Source organism: Trichechus manatus, unplaced genomic scaffold, assembly GCF_000243295.1.
Source record: "Trichechus manatus latirostris isolate Lorelei unplaced genomic scaffold, TriManLat1.0 scaffold00021, whole genome shotgun sequence".
NCBI lineage: Eukaryota > Metazoa > Chordata > Mammalia > Sirenia > Trichechidae > Trichechus > Trichechus manatus.
Window position 1 is genome coordinate 3,448,163 of NW_004443957.1, and position 17,930 is coordinate 3,466,092.

Below are 17,930 nucleotides of genomic sequence, written 5' to 3' on the forward strand. Positions count from 1 at the left end.
AATATCTGGTAAAAATTAAATACATGTTCTAACCTTTTCTTTGATCCTTCGTAATGGATTGCTTTGTACTTAACCCTGGAGACCACTAGTGTAGACAGAGAGACTTTTCTAGGTTCACATAGCCTAATATGCAGAGGGTTGGCGCCAAAACCCAAGTTATTAATAAAGTTTATTTTTCTGAAATATCCCTTTGGCACATATCTTTGCAGTGAGTGGTTACTAGTTGATGGGTAGAATTCCTGCCTGGAAATACACATAATCAACTTTTATCATAATCAGGTATCTTAACAATGTTTTGATTTTCTTTGATGTGAACAGGTTCATGTTTGTTCTCCCTAATGTTTACAAACACATACATGTTATCAGTTTGTAAGTACAATGATGCTTTTAGTAATTTTAAGAATACTTTTCTGTGGGAAAGGAGCCAGCTTGCTGAGATTCTCTTAGTTAAGTTTAATGTTTAAACATCAAAAGAGAAAAAGATTTTTTTTTAAGTCAACATTGCATTGATGTTTTAATAAAATATGAGGAGATAAGAGCATGAGCTGAAATTATGCAAACAAATAAGAACATTATGTAATGTGGAAAGAGATTTGGAGGCTGACTTTTTATGAGAAAATATGGAATGGCTGAGCACATACTTACATTATGTATTTTGCTGTTACAGATTTTTTTGTGTTAACTGAATATTCTTCCTGAGAGCGTCTATATCGTTATTATAATAAATAAAAAATATGATTTATTTTTGCCTTTTAATCTGAAATCATTACCAAATGTGGATTTACATAATCATTTTGAAATTCAAGTATGGATTCTGAATTAATTAACCTACGAGTTAGAGATTTGATTTTTGTTAATTATTGTTTTTGTTTTTAACCTTCTGGTCTTTTGTTATTAGGAATAATAGGAAAAGAAAACCAGAATCTTAAGTTTATATATCCCAGGAGGGAAAAAGCCTCACTTAAATATATATAAAGGAAAAAATGTTCTGTTCATTTATTTTTTAAGAGTTTTTCTAACTTTTTGAAAAATACTTTAGGTAGGCGCTATTGTGGAAGTAAAGAATCTTGATGGTGCATATCAGGAAGCTGTCATCAATAAACTAACAGATGCAAGTTGGTACACTGTAGGTAAGGGAAGAAATTTTCTTTTAAAAGTTTATTTTCAATTACAAATAAAAATTATCTTAATACAAATAAAATTTCCTTGATTTACCTCCTCCGCTAACGCCATAGACATTATTACTTTATTGGTTGATATGTTATGGGTTTGTATCTTTCCAAAACTTAAAAAAAAAGAAAAATTCATAAATATATATATAACATAATTTTAAATTATTTAATGTATATGCTATACAGTTGGAGTTTTTTCACTTAAAAATTTATCTTAGAGAAATTTCTTTCAATTGTGGTATTATATTTCATAATATTTGATGTACCATAGTTTATTCCTACTGATGATGTTGCCAGTTTCTTTTGCTATTCAGTGCTGGATTGTATGTCTTTGTACGTGCCCATTAGCCTATTATTTTTCTAGTATATATACTAAGAAATAGACATAGGTTGAAGGGAAATATATTTTTTTATAACTTTAGTAGTTAATAAAAATTGCGTTCTAAAAAGACTTAATTTACACTCGATTGAACAGTGTGTGAGTATACCTGTTTTCCCACCCCTTGCCAAATCTGATGTTATTAACCTTTTTAAATTTTTTGTCAAACTGGATACAAAGGAGTTTCTTGGTTTTGTTTTAATATGCCTCTTCCATGATTACTAGTAACACTGAATATCTTTTCACATGTTTATTGAAAGGAATATCATTTCATTTGTATTAGTCTGTTGTGAATTGGTGGTTTGTTGTCTCTTTTCATTATCCTCCCTTCCTTCTTGGAGTGGTTTATCTTTTTCTTATTATTTGTAGGATATGAGTATTTTTATATATATATTCTGGATATTGACCCTTTGCTACTTAAGTTGCAATTATTTTTCTCCGATTTGCTGTTTATCTTTGCTTTTAATTTTCATATAGTCAGTTTTCATGTAGTCACCTTTTCGTTTGTACTTTTAGTTTTGAATCTTGTTCAAGATGGCCTTTCTTCTATCAGTATTATAAATCTGTTCTGTAATAGGTTCTTTAATTTGTTTAAGTTTTTTTTTTTTGTTTTACAAATAGCTTTTTATTCCACCTTTAGTGTATTTTTTCAGTCTGAAATATTTTTAGATTAAAAATAATCTAATATTATTTTTTCCTAAGTCGATGGCCATTTATCCATCGATTTTTTGTTTATTGTTTTGAATGGTATTCTTTGTATTGTTTATTGAATAGTATTCTTACTCTTTAGTATCTAAAAGATGAGAGTAAACACTGAATAAAATGTCAGAATTTGATAAAGATTTGAAATAGCATAGGTGAGTTTTGTTTGTATTTTCGTGGGATGAGTAAAAACCTGATGAAGAGAGAGGGAAAATTTGATTTTGAGACATAAGGAAACGTTTGACTCATTGTGGATTACGAAACTGAGCAATTCTGTGTATTAAGAGTAGATGCTAATTACATGTGGTAGTCTTATAAACATGGCACTTTTATTATTGCATATTTTAGTTATAACATTTAAAAAATGTACTAAAAGTTACTGAGTAAAATTTTGGTAATTAGGCAAAAACTGTGTGGTTTCTAAATTTGAGGCCTGGCAAATGTATTTAAAATAGAGACACTCGAATACCTCATTTCAAATGAACTGATGTTTCTTATGATACCAAACGCTAAATAAGATCACACTATAGGCCTGGTCTGCAATGAAGTCAGTGTCAGTGTCGTTAACAGTGAAGTCGGAGTCATGACGGCTGTCGGACGTGTGCGAAGTTTAATTGTCGTATGTTGTTAGAGTTTGAACATTGCCCAAACGGACAGTCATAAGTGCAGTTCACCATTACTCAAGTACATTTTAAGTCAGGGACTACCTGTATATCATAATATATACATATATTCGCGTGTGTAAACTTATATAGTAAATTTATTGAGACATTTTAGTGTTTTAAATCCACTAATTTAAATCTCAGTGAACAATAGTTTTGCTCCCTGGGAGTTCTTTGGCAATGTCTGGAGACATTTTTGGTTGTCACACTGGGGGTAGAGATGCTGCTGGCTTCTGGAGGGTGGAGGCCAAGAATGCTGCTAATCCTCCTACAATACACAAGAGAAGGCTCCACCACAAACAGTTATCTGGTACAAAGTGTCATTAGTCCTGAAGTTGAGAAACCCTGCTCTAAATAATGAAAAGAGAGTCATTTTTTTAGATACAATGTGTACATAAATTTGTAATCTTACTTTCTGTTTCTTAGGTAAATCTGTCGATATCTAACAGCAGGAAAACTTACATTTCGTTTACCATCTTGAGAAGGGTTAATTAGCATTTATATGATTTCCTCCTGAAATGGTTGCATCTTATATTTTATTTGGTATTTTGTATTATTTCTTTCTGACTAGGAATTAGAAAAGATACTTTATACTTGAAATTGTTCCTTAGGAAACATAAAATGTGAACTAAATTTTAAATGTAATGTTTTTAAACAAAAGCTTTATTTGCACTCAGGAAATTAAATGATAATTTATATCATCTTGTTAATCTTTGAAAAGCTCTTCAGTAGCTTCCATTTTTACCTTCTCTCATAGTTTTTGATGATGGAGATGAGAAGACACTTAGACGGTCTTCACTGTGCCTGAAAGGAGAGAGACATTTTGCTGAAAGTGAAGTAAGTAATCATTGAATGAATCATTATGTCTGAATGTTGTATGACAGAGAAAAGCTTTTTTTCCCCCTCAGATCAGTAAACTTACATGTTAATCAAGAAAAGTCATTAATACATGATACCATTATAATGTAATCTGTGAAACCTCTTTAAGGCTTTGTTTGAGCACCAGGTTCTCTTCTTTGTCTGAAGTATTTTAGCACTTGACCACAAAGAAAATACAATGGGCTTGTTTAATTATCTTTAAGCAACTGTTATACAGACTCCTTTAATTTTTAGGTAATTGTAGAAAAGAGAAGTCTGATTTGTAATCCATTTGAACTGTGTCATAATTAAAGGATGGATAGATACTACATGCAGTCCCTAACTGATAATAATAATTTCTGGCATTATTATAGCTTTTACTCAAAGAAGCCTTGCCTCTGACTGCCCTTTCTAAATTATTCCCTTCCATTACTCTTCATCTTCTTAGCTTGGTTTAGTTTTCTTTATAGCACTTAACATTCCTGATATTAATATATGTATATGTACTTAATTATTTATTTTCTGCCTTTCTTACTAGAATGTGTCACAAGGGCAGAGAATTTGTTTTCACCACTTAGTTTCTAGTTCCTAGAACAGTGTCTGGCACAGAGTAGAAACTGAATAAATATTAGTTGGGTGAATAAATAAAATGCATGTATTTGCCAGGGACTTTGCTATGTGCTTTACATACATTATCTCATTTACAACATTAAACCATAAAAACCATTGCTGTCAAGTCGATTCCGATTCATTGCAGCCGTATGGGACAGAGTAGATCTTGCCCGATGGCGTTTCCAAGGAGTGGCTGGTGTATTCAAACTGCCGACCTCTTGGTTAGCAGCCAGTCTCTTTAACTACTGTGCCACCAAGCCTCCATTTTTTAAATAACATTAGGAGGTAGATACTATTATTAGCTCCAGTTTACACATAAACTATTGATCAGAGCTGGATCTCAAACCAGAACTTTCTAGCACCAAAACTATGCTCTCAAATTAAAAGGTGTTATTAAATTACTAAGGATGGAGGGATCACATAGTTTTGTAAATCAGTAGTTTGATATTCAGAATTTTAAAAAGAAGATATATTGTTATATATAAATGGCGTTATATTCTCTAGTTCAGTCTATAAATATTAATTAATGCGCAGTGTTGCAGAACTATGATTTCTTTTTTCTAATCACCGTTTAAGGAGCCCTGGTTGTGCAGTGCCCTGGTGCGTGGCTGCTAACCTAAAGGTCCACGGTTCGAATCCACCAGCTACTCTGTGGCAGAAAGATGTGGCAATCTTCTTCTGTAAAGATTATAGCTTTGGAAACCCTATGGGGCAGTTCTACTCTGTCCTGTAGGGTCGCTACGAGTTGGAATTGAGTCTAGGGCAGTGGGTTTTGATATTTAGTCACCATTTAGACCAGTGTTTCTTTGGGACATTTTAATATTTATTAAGCTATTAAACTTTATTTTGTTTGCTTTGGAAATATTGTTTAATGATTGAATTTCCATTTAAACTCAGATTTGGCACATCTTTTAAATACAGTTTCTTTATACTATGATCCTGGCCTATCTTTCAAATTTCATATTCTACCATGTCCTTGTACTTCTGCCTTACAAGACTACTTGGTGTTTCCAGATTATGGTTCATATTGTCTTGGCTTGGTTCCACCTGAGTCCTGTTCTTCTCCACTTGATGGAATTTTACTTATTTCTTTTCTCTTTTATTGTGCTTTAGGTGAAGGTTTACAGAGCAGATTGGTTTCTTCTTAAACATTTAATACACATTGTTTTGTGACATTGGTTGCCAACCCTGCAACATGTCAACACTTTCTCCTTTTTTGACCTTGGATTCCCCGAGGTCCAGCTTTCCTATCCCCTCCTGCCTTCTCATCTTTGCCCCTGGGCTGGTGTGCCCATTTAGTCTTGTATACATGGTTGAACTACATGTGTTATTGTTTGTTTTATAGGCCTGTCTAATCTTGGCTGAAGGGTGAACCTCAGGAGTGACTTCAATACTAAGTTAAAAGGGTGTCCGGGGACCATATGCTCAGGGTTTCTCCTGTCTCTGTCAGACCACTAAGTCTGGTCTTTTTTTGGTGAGTTAGAATTTTGTTCTACATTTTTCTCCAGCTCTGTCTAGGACCCTCTATTGTGATCCTTGTCAGAGCAGTCCATGGTGGTAGCCAGGCACTGTCTAGTTGTTCTGGACCCACTCTGGTGGAGGCTGTGGTAGTTGTGGTCTATAGTCCTTTGTACTAATCTTTCCCTTGTGTCTTTGGTTTTCTTCATTCTCCCTTGATGCACATGGAATGAGACCAGTAGATGTATCTTAGATGGCTTCTCACAAGCTTTTAAGACACCAGAGTAGGATGTGGAACATTTTCTTTATAAACTATATTATGCCAGTTGAGTAAGATGTGTCCCCTGAGACCATGGTCCCAACCCTCAGCACAGTAACTCGGTTCCTCTGAGAGTTTGGATGTGTCTGTACTTATTTCTTAAGGCCACTAGAAATGCTTCTTCTTCCAGGATGTCTTTCATGAATGCTTTAACCAAATTTGATCTCCTTATCCTTTGATCCTTTTGCACTTTTCTTGTTTATTCTTATTTTATGTTATTTGTTCCTTTTCTTGTTTTCCTTATAAAATTTTAAGCTGTTTTAAGGGGAATCACCATGTTTTTATCTTCTTGATAGACCCTTCTTTTCCCAGCAGTGTTTTCTATACAAAGGCCTTCGATAAATATTTGTTGAATTAATTGTGAAAATTTTAAATAGAGGAAACGCATACAGCTTTGGGACAAGTGCAGTAAATTTGGCTTTTACATTGATGAAGTAACAACTATAAGTTTATGTAATTCTTAGAAATAATTTCATTTACCTCAGTTAGACTTTGTACATTTATAGTCATTCCGTGAATATGGGGCCTTGAAGACTCTTGTTCATCTGTTACATTGTTCATCTGTTCATCTGTTACATGAAGGCATGAGTCTTATTTATTAGGTCCAAGAAATATTTAAAGTACTAAATTTGTTTTTACCAGAAGAATTTTTTTTTTTTCATTGTACTTCAGGTGAAGGTTTACAGAACAAATAGTTTCTCATTAAACAGTAGTACATGTATTGTTTTATGACATTGGTTAACAACCCCATGACATGTCAACACTCTCCCTTCTTGACCTTTATTTTTTTTTTTTGGTGAAAATATACATAGCCAAAGATACACCATTTCAGAAATTTCTACGTGCATAGTTCAGTGACATCGACTACGCTCTTCCAGTTGTGCTGCTATTCTTACTTTAGATGAAGGTTTACAGAACAAAATAGTTTCTTATTAACAGTTAGTACACATGTTGCCCTGTGACAGTGGTTAACAACCTCACTACACATCAATGCTGTCCTTACTTCAGCATTGGGTTCCCTATCACCAGCTTTCCTGTCCCCCTCTGCCTTCTAGCCCTTGTCCCTGGACTGCTGTGCCTCATTAGTCCCGTTGTGTTTTATGGGGCTGTCCAATCCCCAGCTGAATGGTGAACCTCGGAAGTGACTTCACCACTAAGCTAAAAGGGTGGCTGGGGGCCATACTCTTGGGGTTTTTCCAGTCTCCTTTAGGCCAGTAAATCTGGTCTTTTTTGTGTGTGTTAGAATTTTGTTCTACATCCTTTTTACCAGAAGAATTTTAAGTTAGATTGGTTCATAAGACAATTGTAATGTAAAGGCAGAAGTAATATGAGTAAATAATTTCAAGAAGGATCAGGTTTGTTGTGTGTTTCCATGAATGTGTACACTTTTATTTACATTTTGCTGGAGAGAAATTAAAATACTAGTGTATGATGCCTTTTACCCCTTTCTTTGAGCCTTTAATGTTGCTTCTGGGAGTCTCTGGCTTTTGCTTTTTAGTATAAAACAAGACAAATTCTACCCTCCCCTGAGTCGTTTCTGTCACTTGAAGTAAAGGTGCCCCTGCTTATCTGGACATAGGCTAAGAGGCCGGGGACAGAGATATGCTTTTTATTGTTCTGACTCTTCATTACATACTAGGGTGAGACTGTGGTTTATTTGAAAATTCCCATATGTGATTCCTAGACAACTCTTAAGAAATCCTGGATGTTTTCTTTCCTGTAACAAGTGAGATGACTAGCAGATACTTAAAATAGAACTCACAGTGCTTAGTAGAAATCTCTGCTTTCAAGAGAGCAGCCTTATCCCCCCCACCCCACCCCCCAAATGTAGTCCATCTGTTAGCTTGGCAGAAAGTGAATCCACATTAATTTATTTTCCTTGTTTACCAAATACAGTACTTTGAAATTTTAGTCCCTTGAGAAGCATAATTATGAGTTAATGACAAGTAACTTCTGAGAAGTTTCTGTTCGTTGTATACTGTGTTTGGAACAGCTTTTACCTCCAAATGATGTCTTTTGAGTGTCTGGAGTAAGGATCCTTTGCACAAGATTAGATTCCTTATGAACGAAGTTTGAAAGATAAGAGATTTTTCCCTACAAAAATTAGTGATTTTTTTCTATCTTTCAAAGGAATCAATCTTCATTTAATCTTCTATGGCTAGTACCTTTTCCCTATACTATATTCTCACACTAGTTTTTCGGTAAATATGTTTAATACATTTACATATATTACATGTATTCTTAGGATTGTTAATACGCTTCTTTACACATTTTAGGTCATCGTTGTTTCAGCAAAATTATCTCAATTTTTAAAATAAAAGCTAAAAATTTCTTTTAAAATCTCAACTTTAGTTTGTTTTGGGATGTCTGATCTTTAAACCTAAGTTGGTGGTGGATACCATTTCATATAATACCTTCATTTGCAACTTTGAGAAGTCTCTTTATCCTAAAGATCTCCCACCCTCACTCCCACCCTGATGGTTTTCCTGGGATCTCTAGTTCCCCTAGAGTTCATGAAATTATCTGTGACAGCAAAGGTTCTATTTAGGTATACCCTACCCCCCCAAAGAAAAAAGAAATAGCAACTGTGGAAAATGAAGAAAGAGTAAGAATATTACTAAAATTGATATTCAGGGAATTAAATCAGTTGGGATATCATAGCTTATTGAGTTTAATACCTTAACTTTTTAGATTTATGAATCTTTTCAGGAAACAGTATAAAAAAATCAAAAAAGTGTCTTATGTTGAGAAATAAAGAGAATCATTACATAATCCCTTTTTCTTCTTTCTGCCTCCAGCCATCAACCACTCCCTTGCCTGGAAATCAGTATTTTTTACATGCGGGTGAGGGGCGAAGGCATATGAACTGTCCAGTTTATTAAAAAAAAGTATTCTCATTTATTGATTTTTATCTGCATACCAAGCACAATATTGGAAGATTCAAAAGGAAGGGAAATTAAAATACTAGATGTAGAAAAAGTAAATGTTTCTAATTTTCTTTAGTAAAGGTTTATTGCAAAAATATTTACAAAGTAATAAAATGTGTGAAGCCTCTTTTCAAGCAGTTGATGCTAATCCTAATAATAATGATTTTTGTTTCTGTTCTAAGAATTGTTTTATGGATTATGATTCCTTAGGTAGAAAGAAAAATTTGAGTTGCCATTAGACCCAGTCTAGGACTTAGCTCCTTACAAATAAGTGTCTTATCTCTCACATCTATGTTTCCACTGAGCTGTGATTGTTTTGTCTTATATTTTACTTATTCTTAGAAGTCCATCAACCTCCAAATAGATAATGAAATAATCTAGAGCGAACAATTAAATTTATTTTCAATTTTCTTTTTTTCAGTAATGGGCTTGTTCATTTTTATTCTAGTATTTTTGAAACTAGAGTTTTCTTTTGGAAAGTTACATTTTAGTCTTCCTTGGAGACAGTTTTAATCTCAAATCTGAGCATATTTCTTAAATTGATTTGGTTTAAAAAGAAAAAGAATTTGCAAAGTAATAACTTTTGATGGCTTTATGTTCTTACCCACAGACATTAGACCAGCTACCACTCACCAACCCTGAACATTTTGGCACTCCAGTCATAGGAAAGAAAACAAATAGAGGAAGAAGATCTAATCATATGTAAGTCTACTTTAATAACTCTTAGTTGAACCCGAATTAATTTCTCCTTCTAGCTTTGTCTTAATAGTTACTATTTTTAAATTGTAATTTACAAAATACTAACTGGATTTAATAGTAATTTTGGATTTTATAATAATTTCAGACTTCTTAGCATGGTGGTAGAGGTTCTCTGTGCTCATCCAACCTTAACAGCCATATCTACCTCCCATTTCTCCCTACATTTGTCTTGATGCTATAGTCATAATGGGACTAGTCAATATTTCCTGAATACCTCCCTTCTTTTTCCTGATATCCTGCTTTATTTCCTGTCTTGGATGCCTCCCTTCCAAATCACTGTCTTACTCATTCTTCCAAGTCTCAACAAAATGCTTTCCTCTTTGTGTGAACCATTTTGTGCCTCCCTGTTCTTTCCTTGAAACGGATATATTTTTCTCTCCTCCGAACCCTCTAAATTCTTTGCATTTATCCATGTCACAGACAAGATTTCACCTCTTGTTATCTTTATAGTGCTTGTTTTCCTTTCCTAATAATTTTAATCTCCTTGACAGCAGGAGCTGCCTTACTTATTTTAATGTCTCCTTACAGTACTAACACATTCTACATATTTAACAGATCACTTTCATTGAAATATGCCTAGGCCCTAAAAGCCTCTAAATTTAAAAGGCTCACAGAACCAAGGGGTTCGGCTGCTAACCAAAAGGTCGGTAATTTGAATCAACCAGCTGCTCCTTAGAAACCCTATGGGGCAGTTATACTCTGTTCTGTAGGGTTGCTATGAATCAGAATCCACTTGACAGCAATGGATTTTTTTTTTTTTTTGGTTAGTGATAAATAGGGGAGTCCCTGCATAGTGCAAAGGGTTAACCTGCTTGGCTGCTAACTGAAAAGTTGGTAGTTTGAGTCCTCCCAGAGGTGCCTCAGAAGAAAGTCCTGGCAGTCTGCTTCCAAACATTTACCCACTGAAAACCCTATGGAGCACAGTTCTACTCTGATACACATGAGGTCACCATGAGTCAGAATTATCTCAAGGGCAACCGGTAGGGATAAAGAAGCAATCTTCGAACAGTTCCACAATGAAAAACAATTCATTGCTAAGGACTGAGAGGCAGAATGGTCTCAGATTTCTCATTAGTAACATCACATGTTAGTGGAAAGTAGAATGCAGAATGGAGGAATGGCAGTTTTAAAAAGGAGGGATTGATTATATAATAGAACATTGGAGGAAAATTGAAGATGCGATGATGACAAATAGAGAAAGAAAACAGACATATAGTAACTTTAGAAAAAAATGGTATAAGAAGGGAAATTTAATCATAAAACAGTATTTGGCTCTGTAGCTAATAGTATTATATAGTCCTAAATAGTGATTATTTAACTAAAAAATGGTGATATAGGTATATTAGTAGGATGGAGGAGTAGGGAAGTGGTGGTGGTAAATATAAAAGCTAAATCCACATAAAAAGAGGAAGTGAATAGAACAATGTGTAAAATGCATAAATCAAGAAATACCAGCATAAAAATACTATTTACAAATAAGGTAGCAACTACTAGAGAAACAGCTGAAAGCATTAAAAAGTAGTTGTTTCTGTGAAGCAGAAGGAGGAATTTGAAAGAGATGAGACAGGAGAATGTAATTTTTAATTTATTGGAGTTTATTTTTTAAATAATTTTGAATGTATTATCTTGATTAAAAATTTTAATATGGCTAAGCCCAAATATTCTCAGAATCACTTTATTAAAAATAAATACTGAATTGGATTATTAAAAGCTTTAGTGTAAGTAAATGCTTTTGTTCAGTATGTAGAATTGAGTATGAAATCTAATTGTGGCTGAGCTTTGGTGATAGAAGTTGGTAAGCACTTTCTTACTTACTACTTAATTTCACCCTCAAAGCAAACCCATGAAGATAGGTATTATTTTGTCCCTGTTGAAAATTGGGGAAATTGACCTTAGGGACATTAAGTGATTAATCCAAGCAACACAGAAGAAAGGGACCAAGACTTGAACTCACTCTTGCTCCATAAGCCTTTTCCCATTCAATTGATTGACTCTTTTTTGTTTAGATAGAGTACCTCAGTTACTTTCCAAATTAGTTTTAACAGTAAATAAATAATTCCTCACTTGAAGAAAGAAGTTTAGAAGACTAATCCTTGCATTGAAAAAATATGTAATGTTACTTATTTTCCTGCTATACTTGTTATACTTCCATGCATTTTCTTTCCCCTAACTGAATCTTTTAGAAAATGTTTTCTTTAATTACTGGATGAGTTAATTCTCTGACTTGGGACTTAGCTTTCTGGTGAATTAGTAATTTGTAGGATACACAGGCTGATGATTATTATTAATCTTCTGCATAAGGCATTTAAACATTGAATGTTGTAACCGGAAAGAAAAATAAGTGAAAACTGTGTGATGGCATTATTAGTAAGAGAGAGTACTGTTGTGAATATGAGATGTTACTGTGATTCTTTTCAGTTTTTCCAGCGGGCTATTAGGTTGCCATAAATTATTCAGGAAAGCACTTATAAATTGTTATACCTTAAGTTAATTCTATAGTCAACTCTTAATTAACTATGATTGTTGATGTCAGAGCAGTGAGATGGAGTGTATTTAATGTAAAATTATTTAATTAGCCATGATTTCTAATTCTGTAGCTCTTGAGAGTGGCAGTAGGGCTTAGTTGTTAAGAGCATAGACTGGAGCCAGACGGCCTGGGTTTGAATACTGGCTCTGCCACTTCCTTGCTGTGTGACCTTGGGCAGGTTACTTAATCTTTTCATGCCTCAATTTTCTAATCTGCAAAATTGGGGTAGTAGTGTTACCTATCTCATACGGTTGTTGTGAAGATTAAACAAGGTCATATTCTTTTAAAGTCTTTCTTTAGTAAGCATTATGTAAGTATTAGATATCATCATCATGTTTTGATGTATGTAATATGATTTCATTTACACATAAAAATGTGTGTATATGTCAGTGTGTGTATAAAATTATGCTTAATAGTGTTTATCTCTGAAAGGTATGACTGATTTTGTTGTATTATATGAATTTTTAAAATTAACATTTCCATAAAATTAATAGGAAAAAGTTTTTGTTATTTTTTTAAAAACCCAAGTCTAATATTTAGACATAGTTTTACCTTTCTACAAATGTCATCCAGAAGTGTAAAAAAAAAAAAAAAGATAATTTACAGAATATCACATAGATTCATCTACAAAAATGACTAAAAATTATGATCTGTTTTAAAAGTCTGTTCATGTTTCTTAGCTGAGATCTCCCTTTCTTGCATGTAAGTATAAAACATGTAATTGTCACTGATCAAGGTGATCCTTGCTTTCTAAAGACTCTAGCAAACAGTCTAAGTTAGTGATTCTTGAGAATCTGTGTGTGTAATGAGAGATTTACTGTTGAGATTGTGTTTTACATTTACAAAGTACAAAGGTAGACAAAAGGTCGAGATTTACTAGTGCAGGAAATGAAGCCTAGCTCTGTGTGTAATCTTATTTTTGCTTGCTGTTCCTTCGCCTTCGATATTGTGGTCATTCTCACTGACAAGAGACCTTATAAATGTTCTTGCTTAATATTTTTAAACCTTGGTGTGGAAGCGGAAGCATCACAGTGAAGTACCTCAGTTTGAAACGCCCATCTGCTTAATTGCACTTCCTCAAAGTTCTTTCTTCCCCTTCTACAGAGTGATTTTCTACAACAACGTTTTCGACCTGGATTTTAATGTCATTCATCTGTCCTTCATTTCCTCTTCCATTACTCCTTTGAAAAAAAGTCTTCCATTATAGGGAGAGCAAAAGCCTTTTAGTTCTCTAATTGCCATTTAAAATTTATTTCTGTACAGAGATGAGTAAAGTTGTCTTTTCCTAGGATTCCCAGGACTCTGTTGTTGCAACATTATAATCACTGCCTTTGTTTTCTTTTAATAACTGTTAATCCACACAGCAGTTAATCTGCCCCCAGATATGCTGAAGTTGATTATTTTTGACGCTTTCCTTTATATTGAGTTTTATTTATATTTTACCTTTATTTAATTAATTCTGATAAATTCAGGATTTTCTATTGTTTTTGATAATTATTCTAGCTTAGCTCTTTTTTCCTAACAAGTTATTGATCCTTCTGATCAGTGCATAAATTTTGCCGTTATAATTTACCTATTTTGTGCAGGGGTTTTTGTTTGTTTTGCCTAAAGAATAGAGTGCCTGAAATTATGGAAATACCTCTCCCAAAATTTTTTCCAATAACCTGGCAAAAAGTAGATGTGCAACTGTTACGGTAGGAAAACAGTCTTCTTGCTATTATTTCTCCCTTCAGAAAAAGAATAAAGCATAACTCCCTGTTAGGGAGTGGTTATTGGTACAGTTTTTACAGTGACAGTGTTAAGATTTACCCAGTAAACTAGTGATTTCTACCCAGTATTTACAGGTCTGATCTTAAATTCTTTTTGTTGAGATATAATCCATATACCATAAAATTCACCCTTTTAATGTGTACAGTTCACCACTGTCTAATTCTAGAAGATCTTATTTTTTGCTCCTTTTTTTAATATGAGAATTTTATTCTGGATTCCTTCTTGGTAAAAATTAATATATATTGAAAACCTTTTATTGGTAAGTATACATGTCCATACATTCTGTATGATTTTCTTTCATAAGCTATATATTGTTAGTCTTCCTGATATTAATATATATATTTTTAGTTTACTATACAAAATCTGAAACTGAGTTAATTTACTTCCCTTAAATAATAGGGGTCATTGAAATCAGAATTGCATTTAGAAAATTGAGTCTCTGTAGTTCTAGCTCAGTTTTGTATTTGTGTCTCATCATTTGCTATTCTTTGACATATGCCTTGTCTAAAGTTTTTCTTAATTTACATTAATGATGCATAATTAGCTTTGAGTGATTAACTTTTTTTCTATTTTGGTAAACATTTCTGTGTGATTAGCTGTGTTTCCAATGGCAACATCAGATTTTATTTCATAGAGAAAGTTCATTATTGTATTGTGGCTCTATGAGTAAATACCTTGCCAGCAAAGAAGCAGTGATGTCAGAGGTGAATAAAAACGAAGCAGGCTCTCTGTTTGTGCTATCTTTGTTCCCTTAAAATATTTTTGATTCTCATTTATTTTAATACATCAGTTTATTGACTACCTGTCATACATAAACAATTTCGTGGCAAAACTCATCTGAAAATAAAAGTTAAAGGACCCTTAAATATAATGTAATGGTTTACACTGATTATATACATATCCAGAAGAAATACTTTAAGTACCATAGTAGGAGGAAATAAATCTATTCAGTTCATTCATGTAGTCAAAAAATACTTACTGAGCATCTACTCTATGCCAAGTGCTGTTCAGGTTCTTGGGCACATCAGTGAACAAAACAGACATTTAAAAAATTTCTGCCTTTCAAGCTTACATTCTAGTGGGGTAAATGGACAATAAAGAATAAACATAGGAGCTAAGTATATAGTATAATAGAAGTTGTAAGTGAAATGTAAATAAAAATAAGAGCAGGATGAAGGGAAATAGAGTGGTGGGTGGGATGTGAATTTGAATAAGGTGGTCAGGGTAACCTTATTGAGATGACATTTGAGCAGAGACTTAGAGTTTCCAAATGTCCAGGCTTGTTTTGCTGTAATGGGGAGTAGAGAAATGAGACAGTAGCTGGTGGGGAAAGTGAAGTCAGGAGATTTTTTTTTTTTTTTTTTAATGGGAGAAATAGCAGGATATTGATAGGAATGAATAACAGTATGGTGATGGGACTGAATCTAGTAAGGGGCAGAAAAATTGATACAGGAGGGAGAAGGAATCATTGCTGGAATGATGTCTCGAGTAGGTGAGGGGGAGACGAAGGGAATCTATCCATAAATGGGGAGTGGTTTTAGAGTGGAGCTTGGATATTTAATCTGCAAAGTAGATAGGTGTTTTATTATCTAGCTATTTCCCACCCTCCCCCAAATTTTTTGGGGGAAGGGGATATAACTTTTAGAGTCTTGAAGTCTTCAGACTTCTTAAGTTTTAAGAAAAAAAAATGGAATTGTAATAAAGATGTTGTTTACTTTGTTAACCAAATAAAGCTCAGTTTTTCTCTGTGTTTTATAGATTTTGATATATTATCTCTGACATTCTGGTTTTCTGTCTTGCTAGTGCTAGTGATACAAAGAAAGGGCATCTATAAAGCTGATTGTTCTATGACCTTTTTGTAAAAGCAGTACTTATGGTTGTTTAAGTTTGGTTTTGTTCTACATTCGTTAGAAAGTGTAGAGATAAAAGAAAGCCCTTGAGAAGTTCTTCTAATCAAGTAGAAATCAGTCTGTCATTACTAGCCCAAGCCATGTGCCTATATGTAAGGTTTTATGCTTTGCTAATATGAAGGATGTTGGTTTTATCCTACTACCTATTACCTACTCTCTAAGTAGGGGTTAAACTGATTTAAGTGCTATTTGAAATATAGTAATTCTACTCAGTAGCAAATTTAAAGATTTATTTTTTACCAGGGGGCAGTTTTAAGTTATTTGAAGGATCATTGAAATTGTATGGTGATATTGCTCTTTCACTCTAAAATGTTTAATAATAATATAATCGTTTGTCTTCATTTATATTTATATTGAGTTGTGAAAATACATAAAGGGCAACATTTATATTGTCATCCCTTTGGAAAGGCATCAAAGATAAATTTAGAGTATACTGGATTTTTCCTTATCAACCAAGTATATAAATCATTTGTAAAATTTTAGAATAGTCTAACTATTCTAAAACTGTCTTTTTTTGTTCCATGAACTTGACCATTACCAGCTGTACCAAAAATGTTATTTATTCCTTTACGGAATCAGTACTAGCCATTATTTCATAAAAAGAACATACATTGTAGTCTATCCAGTTAATATTTCCAAGTGTCTTTTCTAGTCTGGGCATTTTGAGCAGTCGTTTACAAGAAATCTTTATTTTCGTTAGTACTAGTTGTGGCCTTTCTTGGAACCAGGTTCAGAATAGAAAATCTTTTTTTTCCCTTTTTAGTTTAACTTTTTACTATACTTTCTTTTAACATCCAAATGATGATTTTAGATACTTCTTTTCTTCTTCTGATAGTGAACATCTTTCTGGTTAATCCAATTTATAGCGTAACCGAAAGGAATTTTTAAAATAGAAGAATCATATTGTACGTCGTATGAATACCCAGTTTGTGTCTATTTGTTATTAATGATAGCCGTAATGATCTCTTATCGGATTGCCGCCTCCCCCCGTTAATGGAAGTGTTACTGGGAGTGTAAAATTACCATCTCCAGAATTCCTTTAATCTGAGATTGGGGTCTGGTATATTTTAGTGGAATGCTGGGATATTTACTGTGGAACTTTTTGTTTTTTGAGCATTTGGGGGCCAGTATTACTCTGTTTTCAAAAATTGGTCTTTCTCTTAATTTTTTAAATGGCACTGAATAAGCATGAAGGAGCCCTGGCGCGCAGACTGTTAAGTGCTTGGCTGCTGACCAAAACGATGGCAATTCAAACCCCCCCCAGCAGCTCTGAGGGAAAAAGAACTGGCGATCTGCTTCTGTAAAAAGAAAACCCCATGGGGCAGTTTTGCTCTGTTACATGGGGTCTCTGTGAGTCGAAAATGACTCGACGGCACCCAGCAGCAGCAACAACAAATAAACATGAAAGATTTTTAGGAAAATGATATTCTTTCCTTTAATGATAAATGTTTTCTATTTTCCTTGGAAATCTAGAAAACTGTTTAGAAATCATTAGCTAAATTAGGCATTTTATAGGTTTTAGGAAATGGGATAAGAGTTCTGGAATACCTATATTCATCAATTTGGCATGTTTATTTTTTGTGAAGATAAATGCAAATATCTTTTTTTTTTCCCTCCCTAGACCAGAGGAAGAGTCTTCATCATCCTCCAGTGATGAAGATGAGGATGATAGGAAACTGATTGATGAGCTACTAGGAAAAGTTGTTTGTGTAGATTATGTTAGTTTGGATAAAAAGAAAGCACTATGGTTTCCTGCATTGGTGAGTAACTTCAGTATAAAAGAATTTAATTTTTAACTATATAAGCTCATAAAAAAAACAGTTTATTTTCTTGCTAGTATTTTTCATAGGTACAAACTGAGAAAAATTTTTTTTA

At 33.5% G+C, this 17,930-nt stretch overlaps 1 protein-coding gene across 4 annotated transcripts in view; it reads left to right on the forward strand.

Moving 5' to 3' along the window:
• Positions 1-17,930, forward strand: part of ARID4B (AT-rich interaction domain 4B) — a 188,057-nt gene that overhangs the window by 98,606 nt on the left and 71,521 nt on the right. For all 4 annotated transcript variants that reach the window (XM_023728014.1, XM_023728015.1, XM_023728012.1 and 1 more), the window contains exons 5-8: positions 1,040-1,130; positions 3,673-3,752; positions 9,700-9,791; positions 17,677-17,815. In XM_023728014.1, the coding sequence (XP_023583782.1) occupies positions 1,040-1,130; positions 3,673-3,752; positions 9,700-9,791; positions 17,677-17,815 (402 nt within the window). The remainder of the gene's footprint in view (positions 1-1,039; positions 1,131-3,672; positions 3,753-9,699; positions 9,792-17,676; positions 17,816-17,930) is intronic.